This window comes from Podarcis filfolensis (assembly GCF_964270895.1).
Source record: "Podarcis filfolensis genome assembly, chromosome: 12".
NCBI lineage: Eukaryota > Metazoa > Chordata > Lepidosauria > Squamata > Lacertidae > Podarcis > Podarcis filfolensis.
The window spans coordinates 14,812,559-14,837,643 of NC_139614.1; the positions used below are offsets into that span (position 1 = coordinate 14,812,559).

Consider the following 25,085-nt stretch of genomic DNA (forward strand, 5'->3'; position numbering starts at 1 on the left):
CAACGTCCCAGTCAGGGGGGTGGGCTGCGCAGAGGCAGCCGGGGTGGGGTGGGGGCGGCGTAGAGACAAGCGCCGCCGCCGCCGCTTCTCCCTCGCAGGCCCGCCTACATCCGGGTCCCTCGGCAACGCCGGGTGTCGGCCGCCCGGCCCCGCTCCTCTTTCTCCCTCATTGAAGAGAAAGGGAAGGCGTCGGGCGTCGGCGGCGTCCGCGTCAGTGGCGCGCTTTCCTCGGGAGGGGCGCGCGCCTGCCCTCTGCGCGCTCTTGCGACTCTGTGTGTGTGTGTGTGCGCGCGCGTGTGTACAGCGAAGATGGCGGCGGCGATAGGAGGGCGAGCCGGCTCCTACGGTTCCTCTTCCTCGCCGGGGCTGGGCTCAGGCTACGGGGCTGCGGCCGCTTTCAACGCCACGAGTAGCGGCGGCGGCGGCGGCGGCGCGGACTCGCGAGCGGGTGGCGACGAGGACGACGGGCAGAATCTCTGGTAATTGAGGACGCCCCCCCACCCGCACCCGGTCGCCTCGCCTCCTCAGAGAGGGACCGTTACTACCTGGTAGCTCCTCCCCATTCCTCCCCCCCCACCCCACCTTCACTCCAGTCCTTGCGGGCAAAGGTGCTCTCCTCGCCCTCCTTCCCGCACCTGGCGGATTCCCGAATCCCTTCCCTTCACACCCCGCCTTTTGTTTGTTTTTAAGTGGGGCGTCCCGTGAACGGGGGAAGAAAAAAAAACCCCTTGTAATGCCCCCTCCGCCATGTTGCTGGTCCTCCCTCTCTGAGGTGGGCGGGGGAGGTTTGTCTCTTCTTCCTCCCTCTCTCCCCACACTCTTTCCCCACACATCTCCCCCTATTTCCCTCACCTCCCCATCTCCTCCATCTCTCCCGCACCCCCATTTCTCCCCGATCTTCCCCTTACACCCCATCCCCCATCTATCCCCCTGTTCCCCACATCTCCCCCTAATTCTCCCCACCCCCATTTCCTTCATCTCTCCCCATCTTCCCCCTACACCCCATCCCCATCTCAACCCCCCACTCTCTTTTCCCCACCTCCTGAACTGCTCCATCTCTCCCCCACTCCCATTTCCTCCATTTCTCCCCCCACATCTCTCCCCCTATTCCCATCTCCCCCTAATTCTCCCCATTTCCTCCATTTCTCCCCCCATCCTCCCCACCTTGCCCATCCTCTTCTCCCTCTGCTTCTCCTCGCCTCCGCTTGACAGGAGCTTGTTTCTCTCCCGCTGGACCTTCCCTCCTGCCTCCTCACTGCCTTCCTCGTTTCTCTTGTTTGCCCCTGCAGGTCCTGCATCCTCAGCGAGGTGTCGACTCGTTCCAGGTCTAAATTGCCGCCGGGGAAAAACGTCGTGCTGCTGGGTAAGCGGCCCTTTCTTCTCCTCGCCTTGTTTCTGTTCTGTTTGTTGTTTTTTTGCCTGCACGTCTCGTTTCCCGTTTGCGATCGTTTTCACTTGTTGTTAATGAGGGCGGAGGGTGTGCGCGCCGAATTGCTGGCCATGGACCTCGTTGTGTTTGTAAGCTGTGCAGGAGGGAGGGGCATCCGCAGTGGTTCATTGATCGCACCGTTGCCTTCCCTCCCACCCACCCCCAGCCTTGTGCAGAAACTGACAGCTTCCCTTCCGCAGAACTGGAAATGCACTATCGGCACAGGGCTTAAATCCCTTTTCTGCTTATTGTTTCTGGTTACAGCTGCATGCTGTGTGGTACTTCAAGCCTGACTTCCAAAATCCATAGAGGCCTCTACTGTTTGTTGGCTGGCAGGCTAGGGGAATGAGCTCTGCCCGTATGCATAAGGCCTGCCAAAGGCATTGTTGTCACATTATGTGTCAGCATCAGCCTGCCTCTCTGTTGCTGGCTTGCCTTATACCCTCATGGCTCCACCCATTTGATATGGTTAGCACCTCCTTCTGTTTTTTCTTTCTTGGCACTTAGAGGTGTTGCTTTCATTGGGGAGCTTGGGAGAAACGGAAAATTGGGTGTGTTAGGGTACATCTGCTGCATCAGCTGGTTTATTTTTGTTTCTTTGATGGGATGTCTTGTGCTATCTGCATCTTGTACTGACTGGTGTCCCTGAATAGGTTCTGGGTTTTGTCCTTGGAGAAGTTAGTTCTCTTACTAGCTTCCCCTGCAATATGGTGCTCTCAATAAGCTTGTTGCTTGAAACAGTAATCTTAAAGTGTTTATGAGTAGACCCACATGTGGGTAATCCTTCCAGCTGGCTTTTTCAAGCAACTCCTGGCTTAGTTTTCGCACTTTGGGGGTGACATTGATGAGAATACTGTAACACTTGAAATTCTACGTACTTGCAGTGAATACTGGTTGTAGATAAACACACTACTGTACTACTAGATATTACAGAACAGCAGTGTACAAGGAGGAATTTACCTCTTAGTTTACCAGAAAAGCTTAGGAAGGAGAGGTAATACAGAGGTAGGATCTTCTCTGTGGCAAACCCTTGTTTGTGGAACTCTCTTATTGAGAAAAAGCTGTTACCCTCAAGGATAGTTTTTATATAACCGCTTGAAACACATACTTTCGCACAGGCATTTGAGGAAAATCTGTTGAGTGGGCATAACTTTTGTATGCTGCTGCTGAGCACTTCATTGGTTTAATGAAGTTTAAATTAATTGTTTCATAGTTTCATTATGTGTCTTTACTGCCCTGAGGTTCTATGTGACAAAAGGGGGGCAATTTATGAAGGTAAATAATAAAGTTAAAAACTGAGAGAAACACATGGTTCTGCAAAACATGGAGTATAGAATGTGAAAGGACTGTAGACAAGGCCATAGAGAGAGCTAAAAATACATAATGTTTCATAGTCATAATAACATGCTATAGCCCTCTTACTTTGCACTACAAGTTTTTTGTAGCAGAGAGATTTTTAAAAATCAAAATGACAGATATTTAGCATGGATTATTTACATTATTTCATTCATAAAAAACATAGTATGAACTCTTTTTTTTTAGAGTTAGATCAAAGATCCAAACATTCTACTGGTTTGTATTCAACACTGGCTGGTCAAGTGCTTCTGGGAAACTTGCAAAAAGAACATAGTGGGAAAGCATGGTAATAGACTGGATGGATATTGATATTGCACTTGTAACTATCATGCCTTGTTGTAACCATTGATAGACTGATGTTCCCATAAACTTAACTTTTTAAAAATACTGGTTTTTGTGCTAGTTTTTTTACCATGACAATGAATTCAATGAGTTAGTTATGCATAAACAACCATGGGATAAGATATGATGTCACCCCACAGCTATATCTTATGGGCTGGTAACTGATTAAAGAATAGGAAGCAGAGAACAGAAATAAATGGATAGTGCTCCAATGGAAGGATATAAGAAGTGGAGCCCCACAAGCATCTGTATTGGAACCAGTGCTTTTTAGTAAGTTCATACGTGATATATTAGGGGTGAGCAGTGGGGTCACCAGGTTTGCTGATTTCACAGAATTATTCTGTAAAAGCAAAAAGGGATGGCAAAGAGCTCCATGAGGACATCTCCAGACCAGGTGAATGGGCATTAAAATGGAAAATGCAGTTCAGTGTATAGTGATGCACATTGGAGCAAAAAACTATAATGTCACATACACTGATGGGGAGGCAGGCAATGATTTACCAGGAAAGGGATTTGGGGCGTCATGGTAAGCAGCTCCCCTTTACCCATTGTGAAAAGGGCAAATTATCCATTAGGTAAAGGAATCTAATTACTGTATCTTATAATGCCTTTATATAAATATGTGGCACAGCCACACTTAGAATAGTCTAGTCACTGCACCTCAGAAAGGATATTGAAGAGCAGGAAAAGGTGCAGAAAAGGGCAACCAAAAATATCAAGGTGTTGGAGCAACTCTCCTATGAGGAAAGGTGACAGCATTTGGGACTTTTTAGTCTAGGAAAAAAGTGAGCATGGTTGACTTTGGAATTTGCTACCACAAGATGTAGTGATGTCCACCAGCTTGCATAATTTAAAAGGGGATTAAACAAATTCATTGGGGATAAGACTATAAATGGGCACTAGTTTGATTGAGGAGATAGTACCGTATTTTTCCCTCTATTACACGCAGATTTTTTCTCCTAAAAAGTAAGGGGAAATGTCTGTGCGTGTTATTGAGCGAATGTGTGGTCCCTGGAGCTGACAAGCGCGAGTGAAGGCAAAAATCAGGCAAATATCAAATCGTCCGGAGAAGGGAGGAAAGGAGGAAGCTGCTGCTTTCCTGCATTCTGCCTCAGGGTCTTACTGCCCACCCGCTTCTGTTTCCTTACTGTGTTTGCTCAAACGGAACAAAGAGCAGAGAAAACCCCTCCCCTCCAGGCAAGCAGAGCGTCCTTCCTTCTAAGCGTCTGGGACTCGAAGGCAACATGCAGGTTGGGGGGGGGGACTTTTGCTTTCCTTTCCTCCCTCCGGTAAAACCCCTCTCCTGCATTCTTAGCCAGCTGCTTCTCTGCACACCCCTCTCCTTGTCGCTTCTATGTTTTTCCTTCCCTCCCTACTTAAAACGTGGTTCCAATCACGGATCCACATGGATCCTCAGGATCTTTGCATTGAGTCACCCCAAATTCACCATCAGATCACATAGCATGTCCATGGCTACAGCCTGCACCAAAAAAATCACGCACCCACTGTTGCCTGGGGCTGCAATGGTACAAAAACGTGGTTACAAAGCATGGATCCACATGGATCCTCAGGATCTTTGCATTGGGTCACCCCAAATTCACCAACAGATCACATAGCATGTCCATGGCTACAGCCTGCACCAAAAAAATCACGCACCCACTGTTGCCTGGGGCTGCAATGGTGCAAAAACGTGGTTACAAAGCATGGATCCACATGGATCCTCAGGATCTTTGCATTGGGTCACCCCAAATTCACCATCAAATCACATGTCTGTGGCCGCAGCATGAAGCACAAAAATGATACATCCACTGTTTCATTCAGAATTTTTTTTTCTTGTTTTCCTCCTCTAAAAACTATGTGCGTGTTATGGTCAGGTGCGTGTTATCGAGCAAAAAATACGGTATATAGCCACCAGGCTGCTGAATACCAATCACTGATAAACAATAGCAGTAGAGTGCTATCACACTCGTGTCTTGCCTATGGGCTTCTAAAAGGCATGTGATTGACGACTATGAAAAACAGGAAGCTGGACTAAATAGGTCTGGTCGAGCAGGGTTGTCAGTTCATTGGAAATTTAGTTCTGAGCATCCTAAGTTTTATATTTACACTCTCAGTAATTTATAACTTTATTAAGCCATTTAATGTTTATTTATAACTTATGCGAGGTGGGTGGCGCTGTGGTCTAAACCACTGAGTCTCCTGGGCTTGCTGATTGGAAGGTCAGCAGTTTGAATCCACATGATGGTGATGAGTTTCTGTTGCTCTGTTCCAGCTACTGCCAATGTAGCAGTTTGAAAGCATACCACTGTGAGTAGATAAATAGGTACTGCTGTGGCAGGAAGGTAAACAACATTTCCATGCGTTCTGGCACTCGTCGCGGTGTCCCGTTGCACCAGAAGCAGTTTAGTTATGCTGAACACATGACCCAGAAAGCTGTCTGTGGACAAACACCAGCTCCCTCGGCCTGAAAAGCAAGATGAGCGCCGTACCCCATAGTTGCCTTTGACTGGACTTAACTGCCCAGGGGTTCTTTACCTTACCGTTAACTTTATTAAACCATTTACTTGACCATTATTTTGTCTTAAATTTTAAATTAAGATCTTTTCTATGAGAAAGGTACTAATTATTTTTATCATTATAGATCCCTGTTAGATATGCATGACTATAGGATGGCCAGTGAAGTTGTAAAATCCAATGAGATGGTAGCATTGCCTGCTTTAGTTAACCAGGGTCTGGTGTAGTCAAAATGTTCACTATTGCAAGCATGCTCAAAAACTGGTCAGCCAAGGCTCCTCTTGTATTGGGAGCAATTTCTTTCTCTATCCATACCCCTCAGTTAAGTATTTCATTGGCACCAATATTAACTATGGAGCTTGTCAGGTGCAACCAGAACAGTAGCCTCCCAGCAGCGATGTCACTGCCGTTACCAGAAGGAAGGGTGTAGTTCGGGCTGTGTGGATGCGCTGGAGGCAGTACTGGATGAGGTTGGCCAGTGTGGCCCAACCTTGCTGCCATCTTGCCCCTTCCCTTCTCTGGCCTGGTAAGTGGCAGCAACTCTGCTGACACAGGAGGCTATTGCTGCACCTCCACCCCACCAGGCAAGCCACTTTGCGGGGCTTGTCAGGGTTTCCACTTTACCCTAGTTGTATTAATTAACAGGGAACTCTAGCTATCCTTTTGCTTAGATTTGGTGCCTGTGCAAGGCTTCACCATAATAAAGAGAAGTGGAATGAAGTGATAGAGAGGGATCTGGTGGTGGAGTATGCAATTTCATGGCTCATTCCCAACCACTTAACTGTGCTTATGAAGTTGAAAAGCATGTCTACACTGGCGCTTATGATTGTTCTTTCTTTTGATTCATGCTCATCAAATAGTATTGGGGTTTTTTTTTTAATAAGATGATGTATTATAGGAGAGCACAAAGTTTATTTTTGAAGTGTATGTGCCTCAGAATTGAACCTGTTTTGTTAAAAGGCATTTTATCTTGACTTCTTTTTCCCCTTAGCATCTGATTATACTGAAATTTTTATTTACATGAGGATAGGTTAGGTTGTTATAAGCACTACATAATACCAGCAGGCATATCTTCTGCTACTCTTATGACATAAAAACATAAGAGCCTGCTGAATTGGGCCAATGATCCAACATCCTGTTCTCCCAGATGCCTGTCGGAAACCCACAAGTGGGACCTGAGCACAAAAGCGCTCTCCCCCCTTTGATGTCCAGCAACTGATATTCAGAAACATGCTGCCTCCAACTGTGGAGGCGGAGCACAGCCACCTAATAATAATAATAACAACAACAACAACAACAACAACAATTTATACCCCGCCCATCTGGGTGAGTTTCCCCAGTCACTCTGGGCTGCTCCCAGTCGTGTGTTAAAAACAATACAACATTAAATACAGTGGTACCTCGGGTTACATACGCTTCAGGTTACATACGCTCCAGGTTACAGACTCCGCTAACCCAGAAATAGTACCTCGGGTTAAGAACTTTGTTTCAGGATGAGAACAGAAATCGTGGTCTGGCGACGCGGCAGCAGCAGGAGGCCCCATTAGCTAAAGTGGTGCTTCAGGTTAAGAACAGTTTCAGGTTAAGAACGGACCTCTGGAACGAATTAAGTACTTAACCCGAGGTACCACTGTATTAAAAAACTTCCCTAAACAGGGCTGCCTTCAGACGTCTTTTAAAAATAAGATAGCTACTTATTTCCTTGACATCTCATGGGAGGGCATTCCACAGGGTGGGCGCCACTACCAAGAAGGCCCTCTGCCTGGTTCCCTGTAACCTCACTTCTCGCAATGAGGGAACCACCAGAAGGCCCTCAGCGCTGGATCTCAGTGTCCAGGCTGAACGAGGGGGGTGGAGACGCTAGTAGCCATTGATAGCCATTGATATTTAAGTTTCTTTTACACACTAAGGCCTAGGGCAGAGTAGGGATGGATATTTTCATTGGGTTTGCATTTTTAAATGAATTGACCCAATTCACACATCCTAGATTAATAAATAGATTAGACCATAGTTATCCTTCAGAGTTTGCTTTTCTCTAGTTCTAAGCTCAAAAAAGTACCTAAATGCATATTTTAGCATGAAATATGTACATTGAGATAAATTATGTATTTACGTACAATTTAAATACAATCTTTTGCACAGACTTAAAAAAATGCAGGTCAAAGATAATATGGGACAGATCGGACTCATAAATAAACACATGCAAAATTGGCACAGACTGGAAATAAACTCATCTGTTCATGGCTAGCACAGATGTAACAATCTCAAACTGATCAACCATGGTTTTATCTGCCCAATAATTAATTATATGGCTGCATGTTCTTTGTGTTCCAAGATTCAGTGCTGACATTTTGGTTTATTTAAGCCACTGTTTCCCATTACATCTTAACTGAGAAACTGTGATTTTATACCCTGCTTCCTAACATGGTATTGAACTGAGGCAAGGGGTTAGAAGGAAACATGCAGGAATATATGTGTTCTTGGGCCAATAAACGGTGGTTTAGCAGCCTAAATTGCTTACATCTCAGCTGAGCAGATATGCCTTGCAGCTAACTTTAAAAATGATTCTTTGTTTTTATTTTAAATGTTATGTACCCAAAACATTGTATCACTATTTGTGATACTAAAACTTTATTATCTGAAATTTACTAGTGCAAATTTGTTTTAAAAACACTAGGAATTGCCTATTTTGTGGAGAATACTTTATAAAATATATTCAAAAGTGTCTGTTGCTCTGTTTCTAGGTTAGTGACACCTCCCAATTGGGCAATACAGACTAACTTGATAGAGATTCTTTGGGGGGTAGGGAAAGGTTAAAGTCGGTGTCTTCTAAGGGTTGTATGTTCCTACTAATGTTATAGAAAATATATGCAGAAAAGCACCTAGAAAACAGAAGATTTGCATATATAATGTGTAAAAGATCTGAAATGTGGGAATGACAGTGAAGCTTCTGGGAACTTTGCCAGACTTCTCTGACCACTCAGAAACTGACTACTTGCCTGCCAAAAGCCCACATTTGTTAGACATATTACCACCAAAATATCACAATATTTCAATATATCATGATATATATCTGCGGGGGCGGAGGGCCTTGCTGGGCCTCCCTGCGGGGGCAGAGGGTTCAGCCATACCTCCCTGCAGCGGTGGAGGGTGTGCCATGCCTCCCCATGGCAGCAGAGGTTCCCACCGTACATCTCCACAGTGACAGAGAGTGTGCTGCGCTTCCCCGTAGCAGCAGAGGGCTTTGACATGCCTTCCTGTGGCCGCAGGGGGTCCTGCCATACCTCCCCGTGGTGGTGGAGGGTGCACTGTGCTTCCCCGAAGCAGCAGAGGGCCTTGCTGTACCTCCCCCTGGCGGCAGAGGGGCCCACCATACCTCCCCATATGAATTATTAAAACTACAAATAAGATAGCAGCAACAGGACTTGTTCATGTGCTTTTCTTGCTAATAAGCATGAGTCATGTCTACATGGCAATGTTTGCTACAGACTACTATTTGGGCCAAGTGTCCTAAAGCAAAATACCAGTAAGTTTCACAGATTGAAATGGAAATATTACAAGAAATATATTTCATATATGTTATTAATAAAGTCCACTTTTAAACTTTTTTCCAGGGGAAGATGGTGCAGGTAAAACTAGTTTAATTGGAAAACTTCAGGGAATTGCTGAATACAAGAAAGGAAGAGGAATGGAATATTTGTACTTAAATGTACATGATGAAGACAGAGATGGTAAGTACCAGTTCTGATAACAACAACAGTGAGTAATTATTCATTACCTGGGAATATTCCAGATTTTTAAAATTTATGGTGTTTTCACTAGTCAGCAACTTCCAGATTCTATCTCCAACTTATTATCACTGCATTTCCTTGTTTTCTGTTCGGGGAAGGGAGTTTGCAGGCAAAGAAGGATGAATGGTATGGGGAGGGTGACTTCAGGAAGAATGAGTGGGGGGTTTTGAGTGGTGGTAGTGAGTGATGTTAACAATACCAGAGTGGAATAAGAACTGAAAGAGGACCTTGCTAGATCGGGCCAAAAGCCTACCTAGTCCAGCATTCTGTTCTCACAGTGGCTAACCAGATGTCTATGGTAAGATCACAAACAGCATAACATTCACCTGCTTGTGAACCCCAGCAACTATCACTTGGAGGCATGTTGCTTTTGATATAGGAAGTAGCATAGTCATCAGGACTAGATAGCCATGAATTTGTACAACCTTCCCTTAAAGCGGTCCATCAGAGCATCTTCTAGAGTGAATTCCATCGTTTAACTACACATTGTGTAAAGTTCTTCAATTTAATTTGATGATCCCTAGCTCTAGTGCTATGAGATAGGGAAGGAAAACTGTCTATTGACTTTCTCCACACTTGTACACTTCTATTACAGTGGTACCTCGGGTTAAGTACTTAATTCGTTCCGGAGGTCCGTTCGTAACCTGAAACTGTTCTTAACCTGAAGCACCACTTTAGCTAATGGGGCCTCCTGCCGCCGCCGCGCCACCGGAGCACGATTTCTGTTCTCATCCTGAAGCAAAGTTCTTAACCCGAGGTACTATTTCTGGGTTAGCGGAGTCTGTAACCTGAAGCGAATGTAACCTGAAGCATATGTAACCCAAGGTACCACTGTATATCCTTTCCCTTACTTGCCTTTTCTAAATTAAAAAAGCCCTCAATTTGTAATATTTCCTTAATTTTGCCTCTGGTTTCTCACCTTCTACTTCCCGTTTCCCTTCTCCCCTTTTATCCTAAATCTTCCCAACCTATTTTTCCTTTAGTCTTCCTGCCTTTTTCTTTTATATTTCTCCTCCTCTCCCTCCTTTCTCCACTCTCTAAAATTTCTTTTTTTGTGCTCTGAAATACACATAAGAATCCATATTGTGTAGCTTAGAATACTGCAAGCTTTAGAAACCTGATCAACATCAAGATTGTCTCACCAGGCATATTGCTAGTCAAAAGATTTAAAAACCGTGCTTGAGAACTATCTGCTATCCAAATTCATTCAAGAGTTTTGACCTTTAACCATTATCATTCTAATAGTATATTTCTAAATACTAGCAGTGAGTACCAATGGTAGTCATATTTCAAGAAGAGCCATTTAAATCAGTTCATTGTTTTTAATGAGTGAAAATAACTCATTTGGATATTGTCCACTAATAATAAACTATGGTACATGTTAAGAACACCTTATTTATGCTTTTTTACAGATCAGACACGATGTAATGTATGGATACTGGATGGTGACCTCTATCATAAAGGTCTACTTAAATTTGCATTGGAAGCTATCTCTCTAAAGGACACTTTGATTATGTTGGTGGTGGACATGTCTAAGCCATGGGCTGCTTTAGACTCTTTACAAAAATGGGCAAGTGTTGTAAGGGAGCATATTGACAAACTAAAAATCCCTCCTGAAGAAATGAAAGAAATGGAGCAAAAAAGTGAGTACATACACTTTATAGATGCTAGAAAAATATTTATTGAATTCATCTTTGTGTAAATGTACGCTTTTGTGATATGTTTGTCTATTACAGGAAATGTAATGCCAACATGTTTGTCAGCTGATTTAACTATATTCACTCTTATGCTTTATAACAGTTTTATAAGGAGTTTCTCTTGACCATGTGAATTCTCATTATAATATAACTATAGTATCTAATGTATGTAGCATTATCTTTGCAACCTGTCTTGGGAATGTCATGGTTTAGCACATGATAATAGATTCTGTTGAATATTTGTTGTCAACATAAGATTTTTTAATCCATTGTAAAACTTTGTTATATGAAATTCAGTGCCAGAGCAAAAAAGTTAGTTACATCCTTTTAATTCTGATAGTTTTTAGCTTTTAGCTTTAATAATGCGGAAATGTTATCTGGACTTGGATGCACTAAAATGTTAGTCATGTGGAGAGGGTGATTCAGTAGGCTCAAAACTTCTGAAAGCAAATATTACTAAAATCTGTTCTGCTACATCAGCTCATTTTGTGCATGCATGGAGCTGTTGAGATAGTTTTTGATATGCAAATAAAAGAGAAGTCCTTACTCATGCATAATCATGAACATTGGCTTGCTATATCTATGGAAATTGATCCCATTTTTTTCTTTTTTCTTTTGTAGTCTAGTCTCCTGTGCCAACCTTTAGATTGTAAGCTCCTTGAGACAGGGCCCTGCCATATTGTGTATTATTATTATTATTATTATTATTATTATTATTATTATTATTATATACCCGGAGGTATAAAGTGCAATGCACATCAATGGTGTTTAACAACAAATCTTAAATTGATAAACAATTCTTAAAATGATAAGCAACAGCTGGAAAAATGAACAGTGAAGATGTAATGCTTAAGTTTAGCGGGCTTGGAAGGGATGCATTGGGGGGGTGTTCTCTGTTCTGTGGAATGCAAATTCTTCACCCAGAAGATCAAAACCTGTGCTCAACAAATTTTATAGTAACTCAATCATTTTGAGTGCAATATTTTTATTTCTCATATAGTTCAGGGTATTTGTTTATTTTTGTAGAAAATGGTGAAGGAGAACAGTAAGTTCTGTACATTAGTAAGAAGAGCAGTTTTATATAGCAGAGGTCTTACCACTGTCACCTTGGCTTTGACTTTTCGGAAGGCTCTGCTTTCATACCTTTTTCATACTCTTCTAAGCAGCTTCCTGGGATAGAAATTTCCTGTATAAAAAAAAAAATAGAAATGCTTTGCCTTCTAAATTCAGTGTACCCTGTACACGCAGGGGTGAAGAACTAAATTCAGGCCAAGGACCACATTACTCTAGTGGAAAGCTGACAGGAACTGCATTCCAGCTTCAGTAGTGTTTTTAATGAGACCTACACATTGTTAACACACCATAACATTCACACACAAAAGTCTTTCTTCTTGGAGATGGAAGTATATATTTAATTTTTAGTATTTACTTGGGTTTCATTTTCAATTTTCTCCATAGACTTTTGTTTTTATAACGTTTGCTAAAGTATGCTGGTGAGCTTTTTTCTGTTCTGACTTTACCTAAGGCACAGTCGCAACACAAGAATTAAAATAACATCAAAGTACAGTTGAACTGTGAACTGTTCAGAGTCACGAACTTCAATATGGTCTTGCATCACAAAAATTGCATCCAATTGCAAATTACTTGGGCACTATTTGTATATTTGAAGGAAGCCCGTCACACACTCTCTCAAGATGTTTTCCCTTCTGCAGCTGATGTTCTTGCAGAGGAAGGAGCTGTTTGTATGTTTTACACACCATCACAACACAGCCCCTTTACTTCACAGCAGCTCCCTACTCAACAGCTGATGGTTAGGAGGATATTTAGAGGGCCAGCTGAAATTCTGTTGATGGGTGAGGGTTCCTTGCCCCTGCTGTACACATTCTGCATTATGTAGCAGGTATCTGAAGTACACGCGGGTGGTGCTGTGGGTTAAACCACAGAGCCTAGGACTTGCCGATCAGAAGGTCGGCGGTTTGAATCCCTGCGACGGGGTGAGCTCCCGTTGCTCGGTCCCTGCTCCTGCCAACCTAGCAGTTCAAAAGCACGTCCAAGTGCAAGTAGATAAATAGGTACTGCTCTGGTGGGAAGGTAAACGGCGTTTCCGTGCGCTGCTCTGGTTCGCCAGAACCAGCTTAGTCCTGCTGGCCACATGACCTGGAAGCTGTACACCAGCTCCCTCAGCCAATAAAGTGAGATGAGCGCCGCAACCCCAGAGTCGGTCACAACTGGACCTAATGGTCAGGGGTCCCTTTACCTTTATCTGAAGTACACATTGCATTAGCATAGCTCTCATTGCAAGCTAGTGAAAGGAGTGATCTTTGAAATAAATATTTTGGGGGGTTTAAATAAATGTTACATACAAACATGCATATAAGAGTACCAAAACAGAGTTTCTCGTCTTTTCACCCCTCTGTTTTAATTTTAAAGCAAAGCAGCTTCAAGAGAAGATTACTCAGACTTGGATAAATACTAGGAAGGAAGAGGTGCTTTTCCCCCTACCAGCTCCTTTTCCCAAATCACACCTTTCTGAAGTGGTTCATAAAATAATGTTTGTGCTTTGACATGTACCTTTGGCCCATAACGTGGACTGAGCCTCTTAATGTAACTAGTCAGTTCCTTGTAATTACTATATGGCCCTACTATCTGTACACATTTCATAAATATGATCTCTTTTAAGTTTTGTGTTCTTCCTGTATTTTAATTGTTGCAAACTGTTTTGATATTTTGTATGAAACTGTAATACAAATATTTTTAACATTCCAGCTGCTGAGAAGTTGGCTTTATAAAGTTAAAAAACAAACAAATCCTTCTTAGATTAGTCCCAAAAGAAGATTGTGGTGGTATGATAGTGGACGCTTGCATGTGTTGTCAGAAATCTGATTGTCTTCTCCATCGTACAGAAGAGGCCTTATGAGGTCTTACAAGCGTTGCATCTTTGCTGCAAAATGCTCCCATTGTCTTCCCTTCCATATGCTTCTACTGTATTGTCTTTTTACCATCTACTTTTCAATTACCAATCAATATACCATCCACTAAAACGAATAGGTGTTGTTGACAAAGGTACAAATCAGCAACAACAAAACAACAGCTTTCGTCACTTCTTTCTTGGATACAATCTAAATTCTGGAATTTCCGGAACAAAGCAATATTGGCTTAAAGCCAAACAAATTAGTAATAAAGCTGGCATTTAGGGAGTTTAAGGTGCCTAAAAGATCTGCACGGGAGGATTTTTTTGCTGTATGTATGTTTAGTTTGGGGTCCAGAAGTAAGTTAATTCCAGTATTGTTGAAAGTTTTGTTTTTTGGGTAACTTAGCATCTTTTTAAGATGCCAGACGCTAGATTTACCAGTCTTCACTGAAACATTTAGAATGTAAATTCGATAACCTATTACATCCTGTATTTGACATAAACCTTACAGAATTTGGGTTAAATAAAATAACTGCTGCTGCCCTCATGGTTAAAAAACAAAACAAAACCCTAAAATGTTTGGGTTTGCCACTTTATATCTACTTATATTTATATATGTTTTATCTATTAACTAGCTTGCCTTAGTTCTTAACTTTGCTGTCTATTGTGCAGTGTAAACTTGTGTCAAAGAACTTAGTTACAAGTAGAGTATATTTCAAAAGGTTTAGAACTATTAATTGAATTAACACAGTTCTTTTGAAAGACTGGTTTTTAAATTTTGCAGCTTCCTTAAATCCCTGTTTGTTTGTTTATCTGTCCCTATGTCCTTTTAATTTGTGAGAGGGGGTTATTGGTTTGTTTTTGTTTTTATTATGTATTTTGTGTACTCATTTTGTATTTTTATGTTGTGAACCGCCATGTGGTCTTTGGATGAAGGGTGGTGTATAGATAATAAAAATAATAGTAGTAGTAGTAGTAGTAGTAGTAGTAGTAGTAGTAGTAGTAATGCTTCTTTGAGTACTTAGGAAAACATAAATTGACATTTAAAAACAGGCAAAGCTAAATAGAATAAAAAGTATTTGGTACAAATACAGACTCCCAGGAACAAAGTACTTGCTTGATTCATTTTTTTCTTTCTTATTTCAGTTGTAAGAGATTTTCAGGAATACACAGAACCAGGAGAAGACTTTCCAGCTTCTCCACAGAGGAGAAATACTTCATTACAGGAGGACAAAGATGACAGTGTAATTTTACCGCTGGGTGCCGATACACTAACATGCAACTTAGGCATTCCTGTAGTAGTAGTTTGTACAAAGGTTTGTTTCATGTTTCAGATTATCTTTGTACTTCAGATTTTTTTTTAATGATTTTTAATTTCAAGTAACGAGACATATCTATACAAGGAAAACAGAGCTTACAGAATATATTTTTAAATGGAGTGGGTGTGGGAAAACTTCTATTAAATAAAACCATTTTCAATACTGCACATTGGTTTTCCATCAGCTTAAGTATTCTTCACTTTCTCAAGTGTAATATTTAACACATTGTTTGAGCAACTGAACAAAGATGCTTTGTACTGCAGGTATAGATTTTAATTAATAGCCTGAATTCCGCAAGACTGTATAATGGATGGCAGCCTTTATATAAAAAATTAGAAAGTTATTTTAACCATTTTTTGCCATATAACAAAAATGTAACAATGTCATTGCGTAGCACCCATTGGAGGAGTTGTAGTGCCACATCATAATCCTGGATTTGCATGAAGTCAGGGTGGGGTAGGGGAACAAAAGTGAAGGCAGGTTGCACAGTTGCGAGGCCATGGCATGGAAGTGAGAAGGGAGGAGCACTGAGAGAGGAAAACTCATGGTTTAAAATAATGGTAGAAGTTTGAGTGAAGCAGGCATAGAAGGAACTGAGGAGGTTTGCGTAAACTGGAATACTTGAGGGCTCCACATCATTTATCCCTCTCACATGAGGCAGCTGAAGAACGAAGGATGGAGAAGTTTGAGTTCTGCAAGGAGGGAGGGACATTGAAAAGTTAAAATTAGCTATAATTTTAAACAGTGCCAGAGGTTGAAGTAAAGCAGTTATGGAGAGGCCTTGGGAGGAAAATGGCAGTTTTAAGCTATGATAGAGGTTTGAGTAAAGTTGTCTGGAAGAACCATTAGTCTCTAGTAAGTGGGTCAAGGAGTGCAGCCAAGTTATTATTTAAACTAAAAACTTCGTTGGAATTTTTCGGGAAGAAACCCCCCCCCCTCAATATTCTGTTGTTTATTCTCTATATTTTATCACCTGTCTTCTCTATATCAGAGAAGGGTGATCAATCTTCCCATTCAGTAAGAAAATGCATACTAGACAAATTTTTTAGAATATATTTTATCCTATAAATATTTTTACAAGTTTTACCAAATGCCGAATATTGGTTCAGGTTTTTATTTATATCTCTTGTATTTCAATTTTTTATGTTCTAAATCTTAATAGGCTAAGTTCCCAAGAACCATAAATTAGTTCCACAGGTCCCAAGAAGCCTGAATTCCTAAAGCCATCCCGAGGAGACTTTCAGTTTCTAATGTAGCATCAAGGCAACAGTGTGTGAGAGATTGCCATTAAAAAGAAAGAATGAAAAATACTGCTGAGTGCATTGTAGCCCTGGAATGTGCTGCAGTAGCTCTTTGGATCCTGGCCTTCATGAATAGATTCCAGAAAAAGAGAAATATAAGATATCTCTATAGAAGTTTTTCACATTGGATGTAGTAAAATGCAAGGATTATATATTTCATAGCTAATACGAACAGTGGGAATTTCTATAATTGCAGTGATGGTAAGTTACAGATGCAATCATGATCGAAATTGCATTATTATTATTATTATTACTCCACAGTGTGATGCCATTAGCCTGCTGGAAAAAGAGCACGATTACAGAGATGAGCACTTTGACTTCATTCAGTCGCACATCCGACGGTTTTGTTTACAATGTATCCTTTAAAATGTAGATTTATTATTAAAATTACAACTGGATTAAGATAATCTGAGAAGCCCCATGATTTGCTGGGTCATCTTTTATCAAGTCACTGCAAGCCTTGGACTCTCATGTAATCTGAATGTTAGTGATAAGTGCTGAGTTTAGATGATCATCCCTCTGTTTACTAAGCTAAGTTATGAATGGCCTTTACAGACCCTCTGTAATTGAACCAATAAACCTCTAATCAACCATAGTTTCCAATTTCATCCAAACCAGGAAACTAGGTTAAAGTATAGTTTGAATTGGTTTAATATCTTGGTTTGTTCTTGAAACCATAATATCCCATTTTGCAAACTGGTTAGTTAAAGGCTTCCTGGTTGGTTGGTTGGTTGGTTTGAGTAGTTTAGGAGTTTAATATACAGGCAAAAACTTCCTATCTCAGCTCACAAAGCCTGGATATAATGTTGTCTGAACCAATGGCTCTATGAGAGTTGATAAGCAAAGCATATTTGGTGGTGCACTTATGTGCCATGGCCCAGAATTATTTCAGGGATGCCCAAGGACCTGGCCATGCCTAGGGGAATTTTTTACTTCAAATATCAGAAACTGATCTATATCAGAAACTATATCAGAATCTGCATTTTAAATAGTCTATTTCCAAAGTGGCTATCTGTGTGGTATGAAGAGCTGCTGTTTGATAAATACAACGCAAAAGCATGCGCTGGGCATGCAGAAGAAGCTTTATTGTTCTTTGGAGTCTGACCCTGTTACTACCGTTTCATAGCAATTATATTGTTCAAAGTTAGTTTTGACAAAGCAGATACAAATGCTGTTATTCTGTAATTGGCATTCACACCAGAACTGAAACATGGTGATTACAGTATTAAGCACAGCAATAATTACTGGTATCCTGTTCTGCTTCCAAGACTCAGGGAAATAAACACAGCTAGGCATGTGCCTTATAAGCCGAGATGGGAAGCTGGATAGCACCTAGTTATTTGAAAGTTAAGGTGGGTGCTTTATGCAAAGGATATCATTTCAGTGAAGGAAAAACTATATCCCGTGTAGATAGCAGCAAGTTTGTCCATCACAGGGGTGATTGAACATTTTTCAGCTTATGACTAACCCCTTGCATTTAGGTAGGTAGAGCTATCAGACACAAACAAATGCAAACAACCAATTCTGCTCTCCCCTATCCATCTCAAAAGTCTGTTAAGAACCACCTAAAAACCCTTAAGAGAACTGGCTTTCCTTGTCCTTTGCTCCTCCCAATGAGAAAAGTCAACATGGAGCTACAGTGAGGGGAAGAAGACTCTCAAGTAGTAGAACATCACAAAACCAGCAATGTCAACAAAGTTCCTTTCCTCACCTCTCCTTTTGGGGCTGGGCTTTGAAGACAAGGTGGGCCATTGGTGGGTCAGATGTGGAGAGGCTTTAGGGCCCGGAAGAAGACTGGGGGCCGCCAGTAGTTCCTACTGCTAATGTAGTATAGGTGTGAAGCCTTCATGCCTACATGGAAGTGCGGCTTGTGTAGGAAAACAGAACAAAAATTAGGAAGGCACCCAATTTGTCTTTTAACAGAAATTGTTGATGAAATGAAATTGCTCTTCCGCTTGAGAGTTTGGGCAAACCCGCTTTCCCCTAACAGTTTATGTGTCAATGTTTGGCTTCTATACTCTGGTGCATGTTTTACAAGAGGAGGTAATATACACAGATATTTTTAAGTATGTCATCACACACTTAATGTTATAACACTTTGCCGCTGGATGAATGTTACAGAAGTATTAAAGTATCACAAATAGTTTCTTGCCACTTCCGAGCAGAAAAATACGTCCGCATTTTCTTTAACAAATAACTCAGATGGTGCAGCACTTATTTACACTTCAGTAAAGGAAAATAAGAATATTGATTACGTGTATAAATTTATTGTCCAGAAATTATATGGATTCCCCTTCAATATACCTGCTTCTGTTGTGGAAAAAGATGCAGTATTTATGTAAGTTACTTATTATTGGGTGTCTTGCATTATAAAAAATATAAGTGTTTCATTGTATCCCTAACCCCTAATAAGAGTGCTCCTGTTCAGGAACCGAGCCTGTCTGAAATAAGAGTAGTGTAACAATGTTTGTAGTTCGATGGTATGGTAAAATTTCAGGAGGTGGAAGAGGAAAAATGACTTCTGTTTTATCTTTTTCCTCCCTGCTGTGCTATATTTAGTGCTAAGGACTTTCAATTCCAAACTAAAGTGCTTTATTATTATATTTTGGGTGGGGTTTGCAAAAAGAAGAGAAACCTCTTCCTATGTTTCAGGAGGAATTTTTTTAACCTCATGGTGAGCATCCATCTTGGACTTAAAATGAAAAATAAAATTCCTGCTCTGTCTTAAGAAACAGGGTTCTTTGTATAGGATGGGATTGGACAGAAGGTGAACCAAACCTTGAACAACTGAAATTCAAGATGTGACACTGTATTTGCTTTCAGTCCTGCAGGATGGGACAATGAAAAGAAGATAGGAATATTACATGAGAACTTTCAGACTTTAAAAGTGGGCGACAATTTTGAGGATATAATAACAAAGCCTCCGGTCAGAAAGGTATCTGTTTCCTGTGTTTAGAAGAAATACCTTTAATTTAACACATTGCCTTGTTAGTGATTGGTGGGGTGGCGGGAATTATCAACACTGATTGCTCAGTGCAGTGACAACAACTCAAGGAAGCTTATCACTGGTAACAGCATCGTAACTACTAACTATAAACTGGCCATCTCTATATTAATTTAGTCTACATAGCTGATCTAAATGTGTAATAAGGGTTGTCAAATAAATTAGTGTCATTTATTATGTGCCTTCACACTAAATGACAACAAAGATGCAGTTTTTAAGGAGTTGTGCCAGCTAAAAAAAATCTGCACACAATAAAGTAGGCAAAATGCCATTGCCTAATAATATATTATAATGAGTCTCAGTGCAAAGATCTTGAATTACAGACATAAGAACAGTCCTGCTGATCAGATCAGCAGTCCATGTGTTCCATCTTTTTTTATACAATAGCCAGCCATTTTCCAGAGAAGCTCAACAGAAATAAAAGCAATAGTTGACCCTCATTTATCCCCAGCAGCTGGTATTCAGTGTTACTGTCCACATTCAGACATTATGTTTGAAGAGAAAACAAGTAGGGCGTGTGAGGCTGCATGTGCCACACCACCTGCCCAATCCCTGACTTTACTGCCTTGAATAAGGAATTCCGAAAGGAGCTCCTAAGTGCATTTTGTTGAACATGCTTAGAAGCCTCCCTGTGATCAGGAATGAAAACACAGGTTTCTTGATCATAGAGGTCTCTAAGTGCATTCTGCTGAATGTTTTTTGAAATCGCCTTCAGACTTCCCACAATATGGGACAGCAATATTGGAGGCAGGGACAGTGCATATGCCCCGTGAACCCTATTTGTGGTGGTGTTGCATATTCAGACGTAATATCTTGAACATAGGAGATCTCTTTAGTAATCAAGCCGAATGGCAGAGCTTGATAAGCATCTCAACAGCTGTAACAAAGCTGTAAATCACCATTGTGAGGTGGAGACCTATCCTGACTCAACAGCATTTTTTAATGTCCCAATAAAGGATACGAGCAAGGCTTCCCTAGCACATCTCAAGAAAAATGTATTACTCAGATGGGTAGAGACACTTCCAGAGATAGGCTGGGTCCAAGCTGTACAAGGTTTTGAAGGTCATAATCAGTACTTGGAAACTGGGTTTGGTAGTGCATAGGCAGCCAGTCCAGGTGAACCAACTAATGTGTTCTTTGTAGGCAAATGAATGGGCTGCTGCATTGTGCACTAGGTGAACCATCTTCATGAGCTTTTCATCCACTTGTTCCAGTAAATATTTGTGATTGTGCTATTTTGAAAATTATTTAGTTCGACATCTCTTAATGGCTCCCTCTCCCTTATTGCAGTTTGTACATGAGAAAGAGATAGTAGCAGAAGATGACCAAGTATTTCTTATGAAGCAACAGGTACATATTCATTTAACCTACATTTCATTTAAACTAAGATTAAATTTGTGTTGGAATATGCCAACAACTTTTTGTTCCAAAATTTCTCTTTCATTTTGTTTTTCAGTCTCTGTTAGCAAAACAGCCACCTACTGCAGCTGGAAGACCAGTGGTTAGTAGTAAATACTAATAACTTAGCAGTACATTTATTTGGATCCAATTTTGGTGCTCTTTTTTGGTGAAGTATTTAATACTTTAGTAACTTTGATATCTGTAACTGAAAGCTTGCTTGCTGCTATTAGGCTTCAGTCCTGTACCTACTTACCTGGCAACAAGTCCCTCTGAACAAAATGGGACTTATTCTCAGATATGTACAAGGTTGGGCTGATAATGGGTTGTATCCAACGAAGTCATCCTGTTTGCACAACTTTGTCGGGTACAGTTCAGTGCCTTTATCAGCTTTTTGTATTAAGAGTGTTTTGCAGAAAAAATTCCCAAAACATATATTATAATTTGCAGATTTTTCAAGTTACTCTCTGGGGACATGGAATACAGTGCTAGTCAACATTGTTTTGTTTGTTAAGTGTGCATTTCAAAACTTTGCCAATTTCTAAATGTGAATGCCATGAAGTAAATTTGGGGATTGTTTCTTTCCCAATATAAATTATTACATATTTTCCTAGCCTAGAAAATGTTTCTTAAAAGCCTGCCATAGGCTGTGCCTGCCTTTTGTGTAATGCCCTTCATCTGATAAAACTGGGGTGTTTGGGGCAGTGGCATGGCATTTTTCCATAATCTTTTAAATAAGTATTTTTGTAGTTGCTTTTATAGACTAAGTAGTCTATAACTGCTTTCTCTTTACCAGACACTTCTTAATCTAATGCTAATTAATTAATTTTTTTGCTATGAATATCTCATAACTTAGAAATGTCCCTCTCAAAATGGAACTGACAGCTCAGCATTTCAGTCTAAGTACTTCATTGTATTTTCTAATTCTATGTAGGATACCTCACCGAGAGTCCCTGGAGGATCCCCTAGGACACCAAACAGATCAGTTTCTTCCAATGTTGCCAGTGTTACAACCATCCCTGCTGGATCCAAAAAAATAGATCCTAGTATGAAAGGTAAAACATAATAATAGTTTTGCAACCTAAATATTCTAAACATTGACATCCTAGTAGCAAAGTGTTGCATACTTCCCCCTTTCTAAAATAATTTTACTCTATGGAGCATTGATAACTTTTAAATTTCAAACTAAGGGAAGCAATTACTTATACTTTAATCAGATTAAATTTGATGAAATTTTGAGATGAGGATTTCTTTTGAAAAATAGGAAGCATTCTTGTGAATTGAATGAAATAGAAGTTCTAGTTAATTGCGTATTTCCCCTATTTAAGACCTTGCGAGAAATAGCTTGATCTATTAAGTAAACACTAGAAATGTGGTCTGTTGAAGAAAAACTGTTCTGGTAGTTAAGCAGTGACTCACTGTTTCTAATGTAAATGTTGACATTTATGTTCAGCATGCAAGGTAATCACTTTGATATACAATGGGTTAGATCCAGACTAAGTTAATTGAACTGGAGTCCCCTAAAAACATGAGACAAGATAGTCAGAGTTTTATTTATGGGTGACCTTGGGCTAATCACACTTCTCTGAAGTCTCTCAGCCTGTTATGGGGGAGGAAGGGAAAGGAGATTGTTAGCCGCTTTGAGACTCCTTAAGGGGAGTAAACGGCGGGATATCAAGTCCAAACTCCTCTTCTTCTTCGGATCCCACTGAAATCAATGTAACAGAAGTTGATTTACATCTGAATCCAGCCCTGTGTGTTTAGTATTGCCATTTCATGTTTTAAGAGTTCAAATACAATTAATATGCATTATCAAAATATCTGAAACTTCTTTTCAGCTGGAGCCACAAGCGAAGGAGTACTGGCTAACTTTTTCAACAGTTTGCTGAGTAAGAAAACTGGCTCACCTGGTGGACCTGGTAGTGTTGGTAGTCCCGGAGGAGTAGGGAGTCCTGGAGGTGGGGGTGGCAGCAACTTGCCACCATCTGCAAAAAAGTCAGGTAAGAACAGTATATAAAACATTTTGGTATTACATAGAATGGACACTCCAAGCTAGATGCAGTTTTTTTGCTGAAGCGAGAGTCTTTATACAGTACTGCCAAATGTATGACATAAAAAAATCATTTAAAATATTACTTACTGTAATTTATCTGCTCTCACCTTATAATGTTGGGTGCTGGGTAGGATCCAGGATCCATACATTCCTGTGTATATTGGATTGTGTGGTATTCTGTGTACAAACTGTCTCTGAATTCCCAAGATAGATGGTGCTGTTCCCCTTTGACAGTCTCACTCAGCTATGGGGGAGTGGGTGGGTACGCAGGACTGGACTGAGTTTTGTCATTTTCCTAAAACAAATGATGGATCCTGTCAAAACCATTTTGGATGTGTGTGTGTGTGTGAACCTGATAAAGAAGGATCACTATGTGAGCAGTCCTGCATACGAAATGTGTATGCTTTTTTTTTTTAAAAAAAGCAAGCTTTATACATTATCCTTCATTTGCATGTGTGGCCCCTTTGTAATGATATCTGTGTGCAGATAGCCCTTGTTTGATAAAGCAGCAAGTTGATTATATGCCTAAGGGAAAGCATTCACAAATGTTTGCCTTAGCAATCTCTGAACCCGCACCTTTCTCAAGTCCTCTGTGGTTGCTAGAGAACTTGGGGTGGGGTGGGAAACTGTCTCGTATTGCATCAGGGTTTGGAATACACAACCTGAGCATCATGTAACCCCTGGATAGAGTTATGGCACTGAGATATGCACAAGGCACATAATGGGTAGCCAGCAAAAACCTTAGGTTTACCATTGTAAAAACCTGGACCTTTCACAAACTCTTAACTTTTACTTGCATATCGTATATATGGGATATATTCTGTATGCTATGAGGAACAAGCTAGGGACCTTTAAGTAAGGAAGGTGAAGCAGATTCAGAGGTGAAAGCCATGGATGTCTCATCATTGTTCAGCTCAGGTTCTGTCCTGCATTCATGGCATTCTACCTGTATGAGCAGACGACACACACAGAGAGCATATGGCTGTTCACATATATTGTAGGTACACTGTGTCTGCATACATGGTGACTAAATGTGGGGGGTTATACCCTTTAAAACTGCTTTTGTCTCATGTGTTGGTGTAGATCCATTTGATTGTGACACTTGTTTTGCAGACTTGTAAGCAAACATACTTTCCTATCAAACTTATCCTAAGACAATCTAGCTAATGGTAGCAAGAGCCTTGAATGTAGAGTACTGTAGTAATTAATGTTGGAATTACATGATCTCCCACAGTGGGACTGAACCTGTTGTGTTTCACCTTAGTTTTGGCCTGTCTTTGTGTGCGTTGCTTGTGAAAAACATTCAGCTTAAAATCTTGTGTTATGTGCCCTTCTTTTTGCATAGGCCAGAAGCCTGTCTTAACGGATGTTCAAGCTGAACTGGACAGAATGTCACGAAAACCAGATCTGGCCTCTCCAACAACACCTACATCCCCCACAGAAGGTGAAACATCTTGAAGACATCAAATATAGCCATTTATTCGATTTTCTGGGATAATTTAAACTTGCCTCTGCCTCTTCCTTCTGTGACTGGGACTAGGGAGCTGAACACGTTCAGAGAAGGACAAGCAGTTGATGTCTTTTGTGTTGCCCAACTTTGTAAAAGGGAACTGTACAGATGGAAAATTATCACACAATGTAAGACTGCTGTTCACAGTACAATGTGGCATTCAGAAATATCGAATTCTGAATTTTGTTTAAAAGTCAGTGTAATTCTGTAAAATTTAAAGTGTCCACTTAATCATTTGTAATGCAAAAGGCTGCTTGAAGAGTTGGAATGGTGATACTCAACATGGGCACTTAATTTATATTGATCACCCAAACTTTTTAGTTTAATGCAATTTTGCAAATTAACCTCGAGAGGATTTACTAGTTTTTGTTGGAAAGAGATGGATCAACTGTTGTTCTTTTGTGCATCATCAATAAACTAACTCAAATAAAATTTAACACTTCATTTGGAATATGACTTC

At 40.7% G+C, this 25,085-nt stretch overlaps 1 protein-coding gene across 1 annotated transcript; it reads left to right on the plus strand.

The window, feature by feature from the left end:
* On the plus strand, positions 1-25,081 carry DYNC1LI1 (dynein cytoplasmic 1 light intermediate chain 1). Its single transcript, XM_083578102.1, has 13 exons — positions 1-479; positions 1,290-1,363; positions 9,256-9,372; positions 10,845-11,075; positions 15,187-15,356; positions 16,922-17,015; positions 18,863-18,998; positions 19,484-19,595; positions 20,955-21,014; positions 21,121-21,165; positions 21,997-22,117; positions 22,901-23,062; positions 24,461-25,081. The coding sequence occupies exons 1-13, from the start codon at positions 310-312 to the stop codon at positions 24,571-24,573; spliced, it is 1,605 nt and encodes a 534-aa protein (XP_083434228.1). The 5' UTR covers positions 1-309; the 3' UTR covers positions 24,574-25,081.
* Positions 25,082-25,085: the final 4 nt, after the last annotated feature.